The sequence below is a fragment of the Delphinapterus leucas genome, chromosome 19, assembly GCF_059928025.1.
Source record: "Delphinapterus leucas isolate spDelLeu-1000000601 "Yukka" chromosome 19, BTC_Dleu_Yukka2, whole genome shotgun sequence".
NCBI lineage: Eukaryota > Metazoa > Chordata > Mammalia > Artiodactyla > Monodontidae > Delphinapterus > Delphinapterus leucas.
The window spans coordinates 40,481,760-40,499,944 of NC_143147.1; the positions used below are offsets into that span (position 1 = coordinate 40,481,760).

The following is an 18,185-nucleotide window of genomic DNA, read 5'->3' on the forward strand; positions in this document are numbered from 1 at the left end:
GGAAGAAGGAGAAACGTGGGCTGTTCCGGAAGTTGAGTTGACAGGATGGGACTCACTGGTGGACTTGCTGCAGGAGGTGGGGTGGGGTGTCAGGGAAGGAGGTTTCAAAGGCTGACATGTTGGTTTGTGCCTGGAACAACTCAATGGATGGTGCTGCTACAGGGAAGACTAGGAAGAGACAGGAATTTCTCTTCTAAAGGAGGGGCTGCCTCACAATGGCGGAAGGGAGTGCTCAACTACCCTACTTGCTTTAACTGATTTAACCTTTACAGCCACCCCACGTGTTGATGCTATTAGTACTACACCTACCTGCTTTACAGAGGGACAGACTGGGGTCAAGGAACTTCCCATGAACCCACAGCTAATAAATAACAGACCAAGGAGTCAATTCCAGAGCATATACCGCTTCTCTCACAGCTCCCGACCTTTAAAGAGGACCAAGGACTAATTTAGGCTCACAGTGAAAGCTTGGCCACTGCGGATCCAGAAGGAGAAAATCATGGAGGAACTACATGGTGCATGGCTACAGTGGAAGAAAGAGAAATGGACTGCAATCTGGGGATGTACTTCCAAGACCAGGAGCTTCAATAGCAGGGAAGTGGAGTGGGCACACCCTCAGGAGGTGCCTTTTCCTCACCTGCTGCCTAGGGTGATTAGTTAATTCCTTCTTTATTCTCAACTCTCCTACCCCTCCTCACCAGCCTCCCTCAGCAATGATCTTTCCTCATACTTGGCAAAGAACTAGAAGCCCATCAGTTGGAAAAGCCCCCAGTGTGGTCACATTCCATGGAGGAACCCACCTACCTCTGAACTCCCCGTCTTCTCTGGCTGACTCAAAGGCTTCCTGCCTGGGGGGGGCTGCTCACTCCCATAACTCAATTTCTCCTGTTCCACTCAGTCTTTCCAACTGCATTCTCACTCGCTCTCCCATCCTAATTAAACCCTAAGTGCATCCCCCCATCTTACCGCTTCCCCCGGCTGAATGCACACCCACCCCTATGCTCTCCATCACAGCCTGAGTTCTCCTGGGAGCTCTTTCCACCAACTGGCAAGCCTTCACATCCCTCCAGTGATCAATCCACCCCTACCTAGCCAGTTTCTGTTTCCGTTTCCCACACAGGGCCAGTGGATACTTTTCCATCTCCATCTTAATGTCTCATCTGCTCTCCATACACTTCACTGTGTCCCGCTGGGCTTCCATCAGGCACCCTCACGCGGTTTGCTGCCTACCTCTCTGGCTGCTCCTTCTTGGTCTGCTGTGGGAGTTCTAACTCCTTTGCCATACATCCGCTAAAAGTAATAAATCTCTCCTAAACGTGCCCTAAACTGAACTCTACCATCACTGCCCACCCCATTGCACTACCTGATTCAGTTCCTCCTCCATTTCCCCCGTTAACACATGGAACCACCGTCCACCCATCTGTTCAAGTCCCAAGACCCGGCAATTATCCTTGACAGCTCCTCTCGCCCATACCGTCAGTGAACCTGATGAAATAAAATGTTATATTTCAAGGCAGGACTAGAAAAAATTAAACATAAAATTCTCTTTGTGTGTGTGTGTGTGTGTGTGTGTGTGTGTGTGTGTTTGGGCCTCCTCCCTCCTTCCCAGGTGCAGTGTGCATCTGCATTACACATTAATCAGAGCACCTCAAAGATGAGAGTGCCCGCTCAACCGTAAAGATCCATATTTTTTCTTTCTTCTGACACCAGCAATGGGACTTCTTAAAAGAATAGAGTTCTTTCTGAACTCCATAAGGGGTCATGGCGTCTTGCTGCTTACTCTGTACAAGCTCACCTGGACTACCTGTTCCTTGGTGAACTTTATGTAAATTATCAGTATGTCATTTTGAGGTACTACAATTCTCTGTCTGGAAAACGTATATGACTGTGTCTTCGACTTCTAACAGCTTTCTGAAAATCTGCTTCTCGTGTTATAATACTCAGATTGGCTCAAATAAAACTCCCTTTTTTTCCTTCTTGATAGTTAATTGAATTTTCGTCAACAAATCAACCCCCCCAAGTCCTGTCTACTTTACCACTTAAATATCTTTCATGTCTGGTGTTTCTCTATCATTGCTACCATCTTCTCCCAGGTAGATGAATGCAGTAGGTGCCTAACTGGTCCTCACACTTGCCACCTCACCCCTCCCCATAAGTATCATCGCCACATAGCTTTTAGAGTGACCTTAAAGTGCACAGCTGATGTAGTCACTCTCCTTCAATACCTGCCCACTACCCTTAGCTCTCTGTCCACTGTGCTTTGGCCAAACTCCGCCTTCTTCCATTCCTCCTCTGTGCTGAAGTCCTATAAACCCTAGTCCTACATATGTCGTATTTCCTTAGCTTGGACTGAGATACAGAGAAAGAAATCACCATAGAGGCCAAGAAGGGATGTCTGCCTAGCTGTGTTGGGAGAGAGTGACTCGACTGACAGGAAGGAGAGTAGAGAAAGGGGAGGTAATTTTGTTTCAGTGCCCTGGGGCTGCACCTGATGTGTGAAAAAGCTCATGACCTGTAAATCCAATCAGAAAACAAAAACGCCGAACTGCATCTGACAGATTCTTCCTCATTTCACTGAAAAAAATCACAGCTTACACAATAGTCAGGTCAGGATAAAGAACACATCTACTACACAGGTTAAAAAGCGTTGTGCACCTGGAACACGTGAAAAACAAATACAGAAAACGGCCCCCTAGCGGAAACCAATCATCTACATTCTGAGGCAGTAACATAAGAAGAAACCACTGAGATGGTGTTCCCTCCCTCTACTTACTCCTCCAGAGGAAAAGAACAGTCATCAAAGGCAAAAGGCAGTTACAGAAGCAATACCAAGAGCTGGCTTCACACTCAGAGGAGAACCTGCCTCCTCGTGGACTTCGAGGACTCTACACAGGAACCTTGGAACCTCGTCTAGTAACAACCTATAGAAATAACTCCTAAAACCATAATAATGGCTTTAACCCCACAACTCTGCTGGGTCCGTGGCAGCCACATACTTTTTATGGATGGTGACACTTTTCCACATTCCTCTCGTTTCAGAAATATCATATTAAATGATTTTCTTTTCTTTCTTGCTTGCTTTCTTTTCTTCCTTTCTTCCTCTCTCTCTCTCTCTCCTTCCTCTCTTCCTTTCCTTTTTTTTTGGTCACACCGTGCAGCTTACAGAATCTTAGTTCCCTGACCAGGCACTGAACCCGGGCCCTTGGCAGTGAAAGCGCTGAGTCCTAACCACTGGACCATCAGGGAACTCCCAGGAATATCATATAAATGATTTTCAAACTGTTGCTACTGAGCCAAACTTGGGTCTACTTGCCCACACACAGTAAAGCCAATTTACTGACACTTGGCTGTGGTGATAGACAGTGCAGCAGTTTACTGCAGGGCGCCAAGCAAGGAGTTCGGGCCTTTTAAGCACTGGCTACCTGGACTCCTTGCTTGGTTCCCCGCAATAAATGCTGCACTTTCCTTCACCACAAGCTGGTGTCAGTAGATTGGCTTTACTGCAGGCAGGCAAGCGGATCCAAGTTTGGCTCGGTAACAATTTTGGACTCAAGACCTTGGCATTGCCAGCAAGAAGGCCCCATAGGGTCCTGCTCAGTTACACTGTCATTTCATACACAACTTTTTAAAATTCTGAACACTCTTAAGAGGTTTTGTTTGTTTGTTTGTTTTGTTTTTTCCTTTAAGGAACTAAGACTTAGGGATTTCTGTCGAGGTCCAGTGGTTAAGACTCCACACTTCCATTGCAGGGGGCGTGGGTTTGATCCTTGATTCGGGAACTAAGATCCCGCATGCTGCATGGCTTGGCCAAAAAAAAAAAAAAAGGAAAAGGGATACTAAGACTTACAGTTCTTAATTGACCTATTACAGACAGACAGACAGACAATCAGAACCTACTGCCTTTCTGTTTCTAAAAACACTAACAACACTGCCGGGACTAATTTAAGACAAAGGTGTGCTCAGGTGCCTCAGATTAGTTTTCAAATCTTAAATACTACAGGCGGTGTCTGTGGGTGAGATTATTTTATTTTAATAAGATTATTTATTATTTAAATATTACTATATTTAAATAATAATGGTAAATATTAACAAAATTTAAATAATACTTTAATATTTAAATAATAATAAAAGATCTTCTTTTAACCTTTTAAGATCCTAAATTTCGATTTGAGCCTTTTGAGACATTCTGCTGGTTACTCACGTGAGTGTGGATGTGAGAGGTGCATATTGGGCTCACCTGGGTAAGTATTTCTCTCAAAATAATGTACCGGGCCAATCTTAAGTGTGGAACGAAGAGGTGTATTTTGAAGCACTTCTCTTCATTAAAAAAAAATATATATAGGGCTTCCATGGTGGCGCAGTGGTTAAGAATCAGGCGGGCCCGGCTTCAAGCCCTGGCCTGGAAGGATCTCACATGCTGGAGAGCAACTAAGCCCGTGCGCCACAACTACTGAGCATGCGCTCTAGGGCCTGCGAGTCACAACTACTGAAGCCTGCGTGCCTAGAACCCGTGCTCCGCAACAAGAGAAGCCACCGCAGTGAGAAGCCCGCGCACCACAACGAAGAGTAGCCCCCGCTCGCCACAACCAGGGGAAGCCCTTGCTCAGCAACGAAGACCCAACGCAGCCAAAGATGAATTTAAAAAAAAAATTTTTTTTTTAAATAAAGTAACAAAAACTGTAGTTTTGTGGTATTCTGGTGTTTTGGGGGGAGCCGGAGGGATTCCCAAAATGTGGTAATTCTGCACATTTTTACTGAATTTTTTAAAAACTTTTGATTATCACCTTTATTGTTAATCAGCAGGTCTGTTTAAAGTTCACTTTCATTTTTTGTCTGTTTTGGCCCCGCTAGGCAGCTTTCCGGATCTTAGTTCCCTGACCAGGGACTGAACCGGAGCCCTGGCGGTGAAAACACCTAACCACCAGGAAATTCCCGTAGGCTATATTTGTGAAAAAATCACTTGCCACCTGAATATGAAAGGTTATGCACCCCCAACCCCTACCAACAAAAACCATCACTTCACGGTGGGCTACCCTTTTCTTTGAAAAAGAAAAAACTATCATTTCTACAGTACTTTAATACTTCCAGGCCATGTACTAACCCCCGAACTTGGTTCACATCGTTTAATCTTGGAAATAACCCTAAAAGATGGAGGAAACGGAAACTTAAAATGTATCCCCTTGAAGTCTAGAATATTCATCACCAAAAACTTCTAAAAAACAAATACAGTGAAAAAAATACCCTTAATCAACAAATGATTGAAGAAAAGGGATATGAAATAAACACAAGGGACTTGACTGACAAGGAGCAAAACCACCTTCATAGATTACAATTAAGGAATAAGGAACTCCCTCCTACAAGTCAGAAATACAACAAAGATGAACAAGAAACCACAACCGGAGAACCGAGAAACAGCAAGGTGAGCAGTAGAACTTGAACACTAACTGAAATCACACGGTCCACCACGAGCCCTAGCTATTTACAGACTATCGCGAGGCACAAAAGTGAAGCAAACAAGAAAGAGAAACACAAAAAAAAGCCACCCCCACTGTTCTTTAACAAGACACAACTACGAACGAAACCACTCAGACGGCGCCCTCTCCCTCTTTCTCTCCCTAGGGAAGAGAAGAGAAGAACGATCATCAATGGCTAGTGACAGCTGCAAAGACAACGCCAAGAGCCAGCTTCACGCTCAGGAGAGAACACTGCGTCTCCTCCTCGTGGCTTCGGGTGCTCTACACGTTCAGAGAAACTTCTCTAGTAACGAACTATAGAAATGATCCCTGAAAGTATAGTCTTGACCCTGGCTCGCAAGTCACTGCTGGGTCTGTGGGACCCGCACACTTTACACTGAGGGCGAGATCGTTTCCCCGTTTCTAAGTCTACTGGAAAAAAGAGAAAGAGCTCTTCCAATACAATCTTTCAAATGCTATCACTTACCAACTCATTTTAACATTTTAACTGGAAATGTAATTTAACAAGTTTTAAAACAGCCACACTTAATTAACATAATACTGAATGACAGCCAATGACAACCCGTGTCTTTAAAGCCCAGGAGGCGTTCCCTCCACAGATCTGGTAAAACCACCTCGCCCCTGACAAGCTATAAAGGAAAGGGTGGGCCGTTGCCTTTGCTAGTGAGAACCTAGCTGATTCCATTGAGCAATATATATCTTATAAGTTTCATTCAAGGCTGTCCTACAAGTTTGACTTTCAAACTCTGGTAAGAGGTCACCATGACTGAGGCAGGGGCAGGGGGACTGGGTGGCTGAGAACCAGCGCCGGAAGGCAGAAACTTTTGGCTTTTTACCACATGACCGTACTACCTGTTCACACTTCCTGAGTTTTTAAAAGACACCTGGTTGCTGCATCTGACATCATTTCTTCCCTCCACAAATACCTGAGTGCCAGCTACGACAATACTAGCTACCATTTATCGTGAGCTTGACAGGCACCGGTCATCGTTCTAAGTGCTTTAACTATGAGATCAATACAAGTATATGCCAGTTTTATGGACAGGGGAACTGAGGCACAGAAAGGCTAGGTAACTTGCCTGAGGTCTGTTAAACAGCCGAGCTGGTAGGTGTCACCTTAACCATCATCCCAGTTTTCCATGTTGTAAAATAAAGACACTCTAGGCACTGGGCAAACAGAGGCCCCTACTCACAAAAAGCTTACATTCTAGTGAGGGAGAGAGCTGACAACAAACGCCCAAGAGGATCAGAGGATGAGGCATGCAGAGGATTTTAAGTGTCGAAACAGAGAGGGACTTGGTGGCTACTTTAGATCTGGGTGCTCAGGGAAGGCCTCTCTTTGGAGGTTGCATTTAAGCAGAGAAAACAACGAATGGAAGGCAAAGACCCAAGGAAAGGAACAAGGTTGTGTGTTTCAGCAACTGAAGACAGCTGGAGAACACAGGGTAGGAGGGAGGGGGCAGGTGCAGGCAGGCAGGCAGGCAGGTATCTGCGGATTTTCTAGGCAAGGCCTGGGGAGCCTGGATTTTAAGTGTGAAGGGAAGCCACTGGGAGGTCTGAAGCTGTGGAGACCACTTCTGAGGCCACTGCCACCGTGTCTGTAGGAGACAGCACGGTGGCTCGCATTTGGGCTCAGCAAGGAAGAAGGAGAAACGTGGGCTGTTCCGGAAGTTGAGTTGACAGGATGGGACTCACTGGTGGACTTGCTGCAGGAGGTGGGGTGGGGTGTCAGGGAAGGAGGTTTCAAAGGCTGACATGTTGGTTTGTGCCTGGAACAACTCAATGGATGGTGCTGCTACAGGGAAGACTAGGAAGAGACAGGAATTTCTCTTCTAAAGGAGGGGCTGCCTCACAATGGCGGAAGGGAGTGCTCAACTACCCTACTTGCTTTAACGATATTTCTGAAGCTTGAACTTTGAAACCACATGGTGAGTAAGGAAAAAAAGAAACCTAACTTGGTAAGAAACAACCTACATAGCTAAACCGCTATAAGTGTAAAAAAAAAAAAAGCACTCTGATTGTTCTTTAGCGGAACACAATTACAAACAAAACCGCTCAATGAGCGTTCTCTTCTTAAGAACAAGAACGATCATCAACATGTAGTAGTAACTGTAAAAACACCACCAGGGGCCGCCTTCACGCTCAGAATAAAACGCTACATCTCCACGGCTTCGGGTGTTCTAACATGGCCTTCGAACTTTATCTAACAACAAACCACAAAAATTAGCTTTATATCTACAATCTTAATCTGGACATCGATGTCCCTGCTGGGTACGTGGCAGCTGCCCACCTTTTACTGATGGCGACAGTTTTGTCAAGTCCCTCGCCCCCAGAGAAACATTTTTTATCTTATATCCCATAACCACTCCGTGAAAGGGCAAAGTTCAAAACACCATTTTCGCCTGTAAACCTTCCAGAAACACTTCAAAGCAGCAACAGGCCTCATCAACATACGGCTTCCTGGCAGGCAATCACGCGCTGCGCGCATGACTCCTACCCAAGGCTGCTATTACCCAGTCCCCCGGGTCCAGGACGGGTCGCGTCGCCCCTCTGTAGGCTAAGCAAACGAGCTTCCCGCCACCGATTCCTCTGGACTGCCTCTTGCCTGCTGGAGAAATCCGCTGACTTGGAGAGACCAGGTTTCCTTTGCCTTGAAAAAGAGAGTTGGGGGAAGAAGGACAAAAGAGAGGGACACAGAACTAGTGTAATCCCGCATAATAACGAAGGTACCCATGGTGGTTTATGAGTGCCTTCTCCATGATAGGCATTTTAACCCATTGTCTCACTTCATCCTCTAAACAAGTGAAGGAAAAGGGTGTGATTATTTCCCCATTCTCATACATGCTGGCTAGAGCATCCGTCACACAGGTCCTCAAGTGAACCACAGGTAGGTACTAGGTACATCTGGCACTGGATCAAGTCTGGGTTCTTTCTGGAAAGCCAAGGTGTTTCCATCAGGAGCTCTAGTCTCCAATTGAATTCATTTCTCTAAGAAAGCACTAAAGGGAATTCCGTGGTGGTCCAGTGGTTAGGACTCCCTGCTTTCACGGCAGTGGGCTGGGGTTCGATCCCTGGTCGGGGAACTAAGATCCCACGCAGTGGCAAAAAATTTTTTAAAAAAGCACTAAATACACCATCCCTCAAAGTTCAGCCTTGAATGACTGATCTTCCTGGCTTCCAAATCTCAGAGGAAGCCGACCCATTTACTTGTGGCAAAAGTTGGTCCCAGGGATTTCCCTGGTGGCGCAGTGGTTAAGAATCCACCTGCCAATGCAGGGGACATGGGTTCAAGCCCTGGTCCAGGAAGATCCCACATGCCGCGGAGCAACTAAGCCCGTGTGCCACAACTACTGAGCCTGTACACTAGAGCCCATGAGCCACAACTGCTGAGTCCTCATGCCACAACTACTGAAGTCTGCATGCCTAGAGCCTGTGCTCTGCAACAAGAGAAGCTAGCACAAAGAGAAGCCAGCACACCACAACAATGTGTAGCCCCCGCTCGCCACAACTAGAGAAAGCCTGCGCCCAGCAAAGCAACGAAGACCCAACACAGCCAAAAATAAATGACAATAAAATTAAAAAATTTATTAAAAAAAAAAAAAGTTGGTCCCAGCTTCTCCTCAAAGAACACACCTGATGTATGATGGTGGGTAACTGTTTTCATCATTTAACTTCCTGTTGTAAAGATGCTTCTGACATCCTCCAGCATGCCAGAAAGCACAGTACTGCATGGACATGCACGTGGTTTCCTGAATCAACCACATTTTTATTGCATCATAGCGACATGACTAACGTGACTCTCAGGTTCATCTCATCTAACCACTTCTAATAGAATCTCCTTAGAGAGAGCCAAATGCTCTGAATTAAATCCCTTCAGGGAAACAGACAGTGTTGGGGCAAAAAGTTCTGGGACACATCTCCTTGGGGTCAGAGCAGGTTCCTTATGTCTTAAAGAGTTATAAAGTGCCTTCCAGTCACTTTCACCCAAGGGCCCCTTGTCTTTGGTCTGGGCCCTTCCTTATCTAAGACTTTTCCACTCTGTGTTTCTCCACCCTTTCTGTGCATCCCTCACCATCCATGCCATCCCTTGGCCTCCTATGAGCAGATTCTCAGCTCTCGTCACCTTCTCCAGATGCCTTCCCTCACTTTCCCAGCTAACAGTGACCACTAGGTGCTTTGTGTCCCTAATTATCTTTGTAAGTGCCTCTACATAGCTCACTGTGTTATAAATGCATTTATTTTCCCCTACTCAACTGTGAGGTCTTTAAAAGCAGGAACAAGGTCATATTTATCTTTGCATCTGCAGTCCCTTGCCAGCCATAGTAGATGCCCAACAAATGCAGACTAACTGAATGCATGATGAATCAATGTATGTATTGTTCTTTCCCTCAACCTGGTTACTGACAAAACTGTTGGGAACCACCTGGTTTTCCCCTCCTTTTTTCTCTACTCCTGCCCCAACAAGGGCAGCCTGTCTGTAGAAGAGTGAGATTCCTGCCAGCAGGGTTTTCAGCCCTCTTCGCTTGATCATCCTTGGTTTCAAAACATGGATATGCAGACAGATCTCTTCTGGGCTGCTGGCTCATATACCCAGCTTCTATTTGATATTCCACTTAGCTGAATCACAGGTGTCTAACTCAGCTGGTCCAGACTGACTTCCAATAGCTTCTTTCCCAAACCTATTCCTCTTTCTGGCAATGACACCACATTCAACCCAGTTGCTCAAACCAAAAACAAGTCATCCGACTCTTTTCTCCCTCTCCTCACATACCTCAGAGCCTTCCGCAGCCAGGGCAACCATTTAGAAATAGAACTCTACTCTCAGGTATCTGGCACAAGAGCTCCTAAAACCCTTGGAATTTCCTTAGCGTTAGGAGTGATAAGCGTCTCTGATATGCTGATGAGATGACTCTTGGCTGAGGGGCTCTGAGATAGCTTCAGGATGGGCTGGTCACCAGAAAGACCAAGACCAATTCATGATTAGAGGGCTGGGACTTTCAGCTCTGCCACAACCCTCCACCTTGTCCCACCTCCAGCAGGAGAGAGGGGCTGAAGATTGAGATCAATCACCAATGGCCAAATCAATCATGCCTAAATAATGAAACCTCCATAAAAACCCTAACCGATCAGGTTTGGAGAGCTTCCAGGTTGGTAAACCGACTGAAGTGCTGGAAGGGTGGTGTACCCAAAGAGGGCATGGAAGCTCCAAGCACTCACACACACACCATGCCTTGCCCTAAATCTCTTTCATCTGGCTGTTCCTGAATTGTGTTCTTTGTAATAAACCATATCAATAATTACATAAAATGTTAATGGACTAAACCCTCCAGTTAAAAGGCAGAGAGTATCAGAATGGATGTTAAAGCACAAATCCCAACTCTGTGCTCTCTGCAGAAGACATATGTTAACTCTAAAGATATTCCATAAATGGTAAGCATAAGGAGTCTGAAGCGGCTGTATAGCAGAAGAAGTAGACTTCAAGACAACGAGTATTACCAGAGCTAAGAAGGGCCATCTCACAATGATAATAGGGTCGATTCACCAGGAAGCTGTAGCCATCCTAAATACGGAGGCACCTATTACCAAAATCCTTCCAACAGCCCACGAGGCCTGGTGTGGCTTCAGATTACCTTGCCAGCTTCACCTCCATACCACTCTCTCCCACCACTTTGCCTTTTCCTCCAACTCAAGTGATCCACACACTTTTCTTTTCTATCCTCAGGGCCTCTGCATCCCTTTAAACCTCCCTTGCCTCCAACTTTTACCTTTTACTTCTTTCCTGTCAACGTTTCTTCTTTAGGGCCCAAGCCTAAATATCACTTTCTTTAGGAATTTTCCCTTGATTACCTCCCAGATGAGGCTGAGATGTACCTTGTGTGCTTCCTTCGCCTCCTGCCCTTCTCAGGACTTCAATTACCGACTCATGTCTGTTTCTTCTGCTGGATTATACTCTCTGGAAGGTAGGGCTGTACATCTTTCCTTGGCTGCTCTAACCCCGAGGCTCAATTAATATACGTGTAATAAAAAAATGAATGAAGTCTGGTCTGAGGTTCTGGAACTCATCCTTTGGGTTTTAGAACTCATATAATCTGTAGTATCTGGTCTTCTGAGTGGGATGAACTAAGCAGGATGCGATCAGGAAACAAATTCTCCTCTACTACCCTCAAGGACACTCTGTCAGTTAGTTCTCGCTGCCCCTCTCCTGAGAGGCACCTCAGGCAGATTGCATGCTCTTTCAGTCACGCTGAGGCAGTCAAAGCACAGTCTCATTTCAGGTAATAAATTGCCCAGTCCTTCTGAAATCAAAACGTCTTCCTTGCTATTCCACTCCTCTGATCTCAAGGCTGTTTCTGACAACTCCAGAGCTGAAGTAGGGAGAGAACCAATGAGATGACAAGCGGCAAAGGCCTTTGTATTTAGCTGATGCTCTTTGTTGCCTGTGGCTTTGTCCTAATGCCTGCTCTTTTGTGGGAGGGGTTAGTGGGTCCTTCAGGTATCTCCATTCTACTGCACACCGCCCTAATGCAGGCCATTGCCCTCTTCTGCTGACTTCTTTTTTTTTTTTTAATTTTTATTGGAGTATAGTTGATTTACAATGTTGTGTTAGTTTCTGCTGTACAGCAAAGTGAATCAGTTATACACATACATATATCCACTCTTTTTTAGATTCTTTTCCCATATAGGTCATTATAGAGTACTGAGTAGAGTTCCCTATGCTACACAGTAGGTCCTTATTAGTTATCTGTTTTATATATAGTAGTGTGTGTATGTTAATCCCAATCTCCAAATTTATCCCTCCCATCCCCTTTACACACTGATAACCAAAAGTTTGTTTTCTACGTCTGTGACTCTCTTTCTGTTTTGTAAGTTCATTCGTTATCATTTTTTAAGATTCCACATATAAGCGATATCATATGGTATTTGTCTTTCTCTGTCTGACCTACTTCACTTAGTATGATAATCTCTAGGTCCATCCATGTTGATGCAAATGGCATTAATACATTCTTTGTTATGGCTGAGTAATATTCCACCAGTTATAAGTACTACATCTTCTTTATCCATTCATCTGTTGATGGACATTTAGGTTGCTTCCATGTTCTGGCTATTATAAATAGTGCTGCTATGAACACTGGGGTGCATGTATCTTTTTGAATTAGAGTTTTCTCCAGATATATGCCTAAGAGTGGTATATGGTAGTTCTATTTTTAGATTTTTTTTTTTTTTGCGGTACGCGGGCCTCTCACTGTTGTGGCCTCTCCCGTTGCGGATCACAGGCTCCAGACGCGCAGGCTCAACGGCCATGGCTCACGGGCCCAGCCGCTCCGCGGCATGTGGGATCTTCCCGGACCGGGGCACGAACCCATGTCCCCTGCATCGGCAGGCGGACTCTCAACCACTGCGCCACCAGGGAAGCCCTATTTTTAGTTTTTTAAGAAACCTCCATACTGTTCTCCATAATGGTTGTACCAATTTACATTCTCACCAACAGTGTAGAAGGGTTCCGTTTTCTCCACAGCCTCTCCAGCATTTATTGTTTGTAGACTTTTTGATGACAGCCATTCTGACCAGTGTGAGATGATACCTCAGTGTAGTTCTGGTTTTCATTTCTGCTGACTTCTTGCTACATCTCCAGCCTCTCTGTTGGGATTCTTCCTTTCTTCATAGGTGAGGTCCGTTTAGATGGCTCAGCTACCCTGCATAAAGTCCATCTACCCCACAACTGATGAAAGTTTGGCTACTCCAGAAGCTGATCTCTTATGCTCAACCAGCCATCAAGAACTGCTCCAGGTAGGAGGCAGATGGCAGTCCTCCTGACCCCTAAATTCCAGGTAACTTGCCAGGTTCTATTCATGCTACCTTGGTGGCAGCTGGGGTGGGCTGGCATGTTTCTGTTGTTCAGCAGGCTGGGCCATAGGCTCCCAACTCTCCTGCTTGTAGGCATCACAAATCACAATTCTCTCCATGAGGTTCACCTGAATGGCCTCTTACTAGGCTTGAGGCTGGGAAAGAGGGAAAAGCCACAGCATTCTATTCCTGTGAATGCCTTTGAAACAATCTTTCCACTGACACTCCCACCGCTACCCCATCACCTTCTCTTAGATAGGCCTGACGTGGGTGATGGAGTTGAAGGTCCAAGATCATTTTGGCCATCTCCTAAGAAGCCTTGCTTTAGACTGTGGGGGCATTTATCACCCCTTGTTCTTCACTCTGAGGATTTAGACGAAATTTCCAGGCACAGATAAAGTCCTGCTTCATATCCAGTTATACCTGTCAACCTCATCCCCTGCTCTAGTTTAATGTCAAAAATTTGAAGATGCATTAAGTCAGAGAAAGACAAGTATTGTATGATATCACTTATATGTGGAAGCTAAAAATAAAACAAACTAGTGAATCTGACAAAGAAGACTCACAGATATAGAGAACAAACTAGTCCTTACCAGTGGGGAGAAGGAGGTGGGGAGGAGCAGAACAGGGGTAGGGGATTAAGAGGTACAAACTACAATGTATAAAATAAGTAAGCTACAAGGGTATATCGTACAACACAGAGAATATAGCCAATAGCTTATGATAACTATAAATGGAGTATAACTTTTAAAAATTGTGAATCACTATGTTGTAACCTGAAACTTATATAATATTGTATATTAACTGTACCTCAAAAAAAAGAGTTTTAAAAAAAAGAATTTGAAGATGCAGAACATTCAGGAGATGTCTAGGAGATAAAAAATGTCCTAGAACTCTGCTTCTGATACTGGAGGATGTGGATAGACAGACACTAGAAGTCATAGCATACCTATCTTGAACATCAATTTTTATATTAAAACATGAATGTGTTATGAGGTAAAGTGCAAAATCTTTGAGGGGGTAGAAAACAGAAACTTTCAAATAAATTGAGTTCACCATCAGCCACTTCATCTATAGATTCTAGGGGTGGTACATGGAAATCCTTGAGATCTTTTTTTTTTGGCCCACACTGCACAGCATGTGGGATCTTATTCCCCTGACCAGGGATAGAACCTGTGCCCCCTGCATTGGAAGCGTGGAGTCTTAACCATTGGACTGCCAGGGAAGACCCCAGAAGCATCTGAAAAGTTTTTGAGAGAAGTATTTTTGGGGTAGTTGGGTCCTACAAAAACTGGTGTTATGGGACTTCCCTGGTGGTCCAGTGGGTAAGACTCCACGCTCCCAATGCAGGGGCCCGGGTTCAATCTCTGGTCAGGGAACTAGATCCTGCATGCATGCCACAACTAAGAGCCCGCATGCTGCAACTAAGACCCGGCGCAGGCAAAATAAATAAATAAATAAACATTAAAAACAAAACAAAACTGGTGTTACCTTTCTGGAAGTCCTCAGGAATACTGTTGAGGCAAATAGAGAAACACTGTAGAAAAATTAGGTCACTCTGACTGTTCCACAAACCAGCTGAGAGAAGCCTTATAAGCCTTCCCTTTAATACTAAGGAGGAAGAGGGGGAATCTCACAGGTCTTCTGGTTATTTTAGAAAAAGCAGGTCTGGATCTCTAGATCAGGGGCAAATACCAGCAGAGGTTTTGTTTGTGTGCGTTTTTTTGTGTTTGTTTGTTCTTTCAAAGATTGCCTGAGCTATGTTTCTTATTTCTGTCTGCTCTACAGGCTGAGGTGCCTGTAGCCTACAGCAAAAAACAGAAACAAACCCAAAACGCCCTGAAAACAAAAGTACCAAGTGCCTCTAAGGAGCAAGGAAGAAGAGAGCTGTGAAAACTGGCCTTCTCTCCACCACAGGCCTCAGAAAACTTAGTGGGCAGAGTAGATTTGAAGGAGAAAAGGGAATCAGGCAGAATTCAAGGTGGGTGGCTGGGGCCTGAGGAGAAACCCTTAGGAGCCTAATGGTTGGAAGACTTTATGGTTCCTTAGCACATAACAAAACAAAACAGCCTCCACCAATTTAAGACCTCTACTGAACAATCTGACTGCACTGGTAAAGAACATCTCATCTCTAAATTTAACTTCCAGTTTCCCCAAGAACTCACAGTTTTATGATGTACCTGGTTTTCCTTCTGATGTTATTCAGTGATGTGAATCAAGTCACATCTGCCATTTCAATACGGTGCCTACCTTTCTTAAGAATCTTCTTCACTTTCACATAGTTCCCCTGTTTGACATACTCGTGAAGCTGTGCTTCCAAGGAGTCATTTCTTAACGAACCAAGTTGAACAGGACAGGGGACTGGAGGATGAACGGCCCGAGACATCCTGTTTCAAAAGAAAGCAACATGCTCTAACTGAATCAGAAATGCAAGGAAAAAAATGTCGATTCTTTCACATTTCTTTCACTTCTTGTCCATTTTCATTGATAATGAACAGCATTCGGGGACAATTACTGAAATTCCACAAGATCAGGGACTTCCTTGGTGGTCCAGTGGTTAAGACTCTGCGCTTCCACTGCCAGGGGCCCGGGTCTGATCCCTGGTCAGGGAACTAAGATCCCACATGCCGCGTGGCATGGCCAAAAAATGTAAAAATAAATTCTACAAGATCAAAGTTTATTCTCAATGTTACTGTTGAAATTGAAGAACTCAACATATTTATCATCAATTCCTTGAAGTGAAAAAGTGACGACTACCAAAAATTAAAATCAGAAATACATGTATTTGTTGCGTCATTAAGACAATTAGGAGAGTATTAACTTTGTGGGATTTTTTTGTTTTGTTTTTTGTGGCTTGCGGGATCTTAGTTCCCCAACCAGGGATTGAACCCACACCCTCGGGAGTGAAAGCACGGAGTCCTAACCATTGGACCGCCAGGGAATTCCCGGAGGGTATTAACTTTGAACGGCTAGTATACAAATGCAGTCATTTATGTAAGAAAGTAGATAGTATGTGTGTTGGGTTCCCCGTTCAGACTCTGAAGTTCTCATCCTGGCTCTGTCACCTCCCTAACTGTGTGACCTTGGAGAAATTATATAACTGATGGGCCTCAATTTCCTCATCTATAAATGGGGGTAATAATAACCAGAGAGCTGCTGAGACGTTAAATAAAATCTTAGAACTCTGTAAAGTGCTTAGAACTCTGCCTGGCACCAAGGAGCTCTCAGTAGTTGTTAGCTGCTACTGTGCACACAAGAACCATGCAAAGAAGTTTAAACTTTCCACAGGTGTAGCATCCACACTTGACCAGTGATTGTGGTATACCTACCATGTGTCTCACAGGTGACAGGTACTGTGTAAGTCACCTAAAATAGGATCACTGTCATCACAATGCTTGGTCTAGCAGGGCAGACAAGTGGCACCAGGCTGGTATTCCCCAGACAGTGGATAAGAGAAGGAAGCCCCATTTGCATGAATCAACAAGCATGCATATCAGGGGCATAACTGAGTGTTCCATGGAGAGACACAGAGGGTGGGATATGAGGTGAAGTGAAACAAACACCAGAAAGGTTGACATATTCTGTGGGTCTTCCTCAGCCAAGAGACTTTTAGGTTACTGAGAAGTAACCCCCTCTTAATTTAACTACTGATAAAATGTGGAAATGCTAATAACTTGAGTGTTTTAACTTTATTTTCTCTGTATTTGTTACCAGCCATGTCAGTGCCTATAGCAGCCTAGTAATCACAGCATTGTTAAGCAAAGCACCGTGACTCAGAAAATATTGTTTGGTTTAAGTATGAGCTGAAGCTTTTATAACTTTCCTTCCCCACCTCCATTCCCCACCCTACCCCACCCCACCCACCTTTCTGCCTCCGTACTATTTCCAGGCATTAAGAAAGAGTAGCATATTTCTATTTGATCTACATAGATAAAGTCTTTAAATAGGCGATTAAGTTAAAATGAGGCTGTTAGAATGAGGCCATAATCCAATACAATTGGTGTCCTTATAAGAAGAAGGAGACACCAGGGGCACTTGCACAGAGGAACAACCATGTGACTAGGCAGCAAGAGAGTGGCCATCTGCAAACCAAGGAGAGAAGCTTCAGAAGAACCCGGCCCTATCGGCACCTTGATCTTGGACTTCTAGCCTCCAGAACCTTCAGAAAGTAAATTTCTGTAGTTAGTCCATCCAGGCTGTAGTATTTTGTTATGGCAGTCCTAGCAAACAAATACACTAATAATAGCTAGATATGGCACATGAATATGCATATAGTTTTATTTTAGTTTAGTAAAGGCACGGGTCGTTTTAATAATTATAAAGGAAAAAGTTTAATATTTTAAATAAATATTAAAAAAATAAAAAGTGCTTATCACCAATTGAAATAATCTACTAAAAAAAAAAGTGGAAAATATTCCTGAAAGGGGAGTCTACAGTTACTATCTCCACTTCATTCATCCATTCAGCTGGAATGGTCTGCTAGTGTGTTATTCTCCCCCATACCCCTGACAGTGGGGTGCTGGCCAAAGCCCCCAATATCTTCTTCTTTTTAAAAAAATATTTATTTATTTGGCTGCGTCGGGTCTTAGTTGTGGTGTGAGGGTTATTCGTTGTTCCGTATGGGCTTAGTGGCCCCGCGGCATGTGGGATCTTAGTTCCCCAACCAGGGATCAAACCCACGTCCCCTGCATTGGAAGGAGGACTCTTAACCACTGGACGACCAGGGAAGTCCCCCAATATCTTCTTACACCTGGACAAACCCAATGTGCATTTTCAGGCTCTGTCACACTGGAATGTTCGCCTGTATGTAACACTGCCTTTATTCCTTCTTTATTTTATTGTGGTAAAAATATACACAGCATTGGG

At 44.6% G+C, this 18,185-nt stretch overlaps 1 protein-coding gene, 2 non-coding genes and 1 pseudogene across 26 annotated transcripts in view; all 4 read right to left on the reverse strand.

The window, feature by feature from the left end:
• The window catches only part of TEX14 (testis expressed 14, intercellular bridge forming factor), an 81,674-nt gene extending 64,524 nt beyond the window's left edge, over positions 1 to 17,150 (reverse strand). For 17 of the 24 annotated variants that reach the window (XR_016388968.1, XR_016388969.1, XR_016388970.1 and 14 more), the window contains exon 1: positions 15,570 to 17,149. Coding sequence is in view for 19 of the 24 variants with exons in the window: in XM_089900896.1 (XP_089757022.1) it covers positions 15,570 to 15,705 (136 nt within the window). In the remaining 5 variants the exon portion in view is untranslated. Of the gene's footprint in view, positions 1 to 15,569 lie in introns of all 24 variants that reach the window. The other 7 variants (XR_016388971.1, XM_089900902.1, XM_089900901.1 and 4 more) reach the window with 3 other exon arrangements.
• LOC115802478 (small nucleolar RNA U3) lies at positions 2,741 to 2,950 on the reverse strand. Its single transcript, XR_004022949.1, has one exon. It is a non-coding gene; the product is annotated as a small nucleolar RNA U3 (small nucleolar RNA).
• On the reverse strand, positions 5,581 to 5,799 carry LOC115802479 (small nucleolar RNA U3). The gene has a single exon (XR_016390441.1). It is a non-coding gene; the product is annotated as a small nucleolar RNA U3 (small nucleolar RNA).
• LOC115803548 (small nucleolar RNA U3) lies at positions 7,525 to 7,719 on the reverse strand (annotated as a pseudogene).
• Positions 17,151 to 18,185: the final 1,035 nt, after the last annotated feature.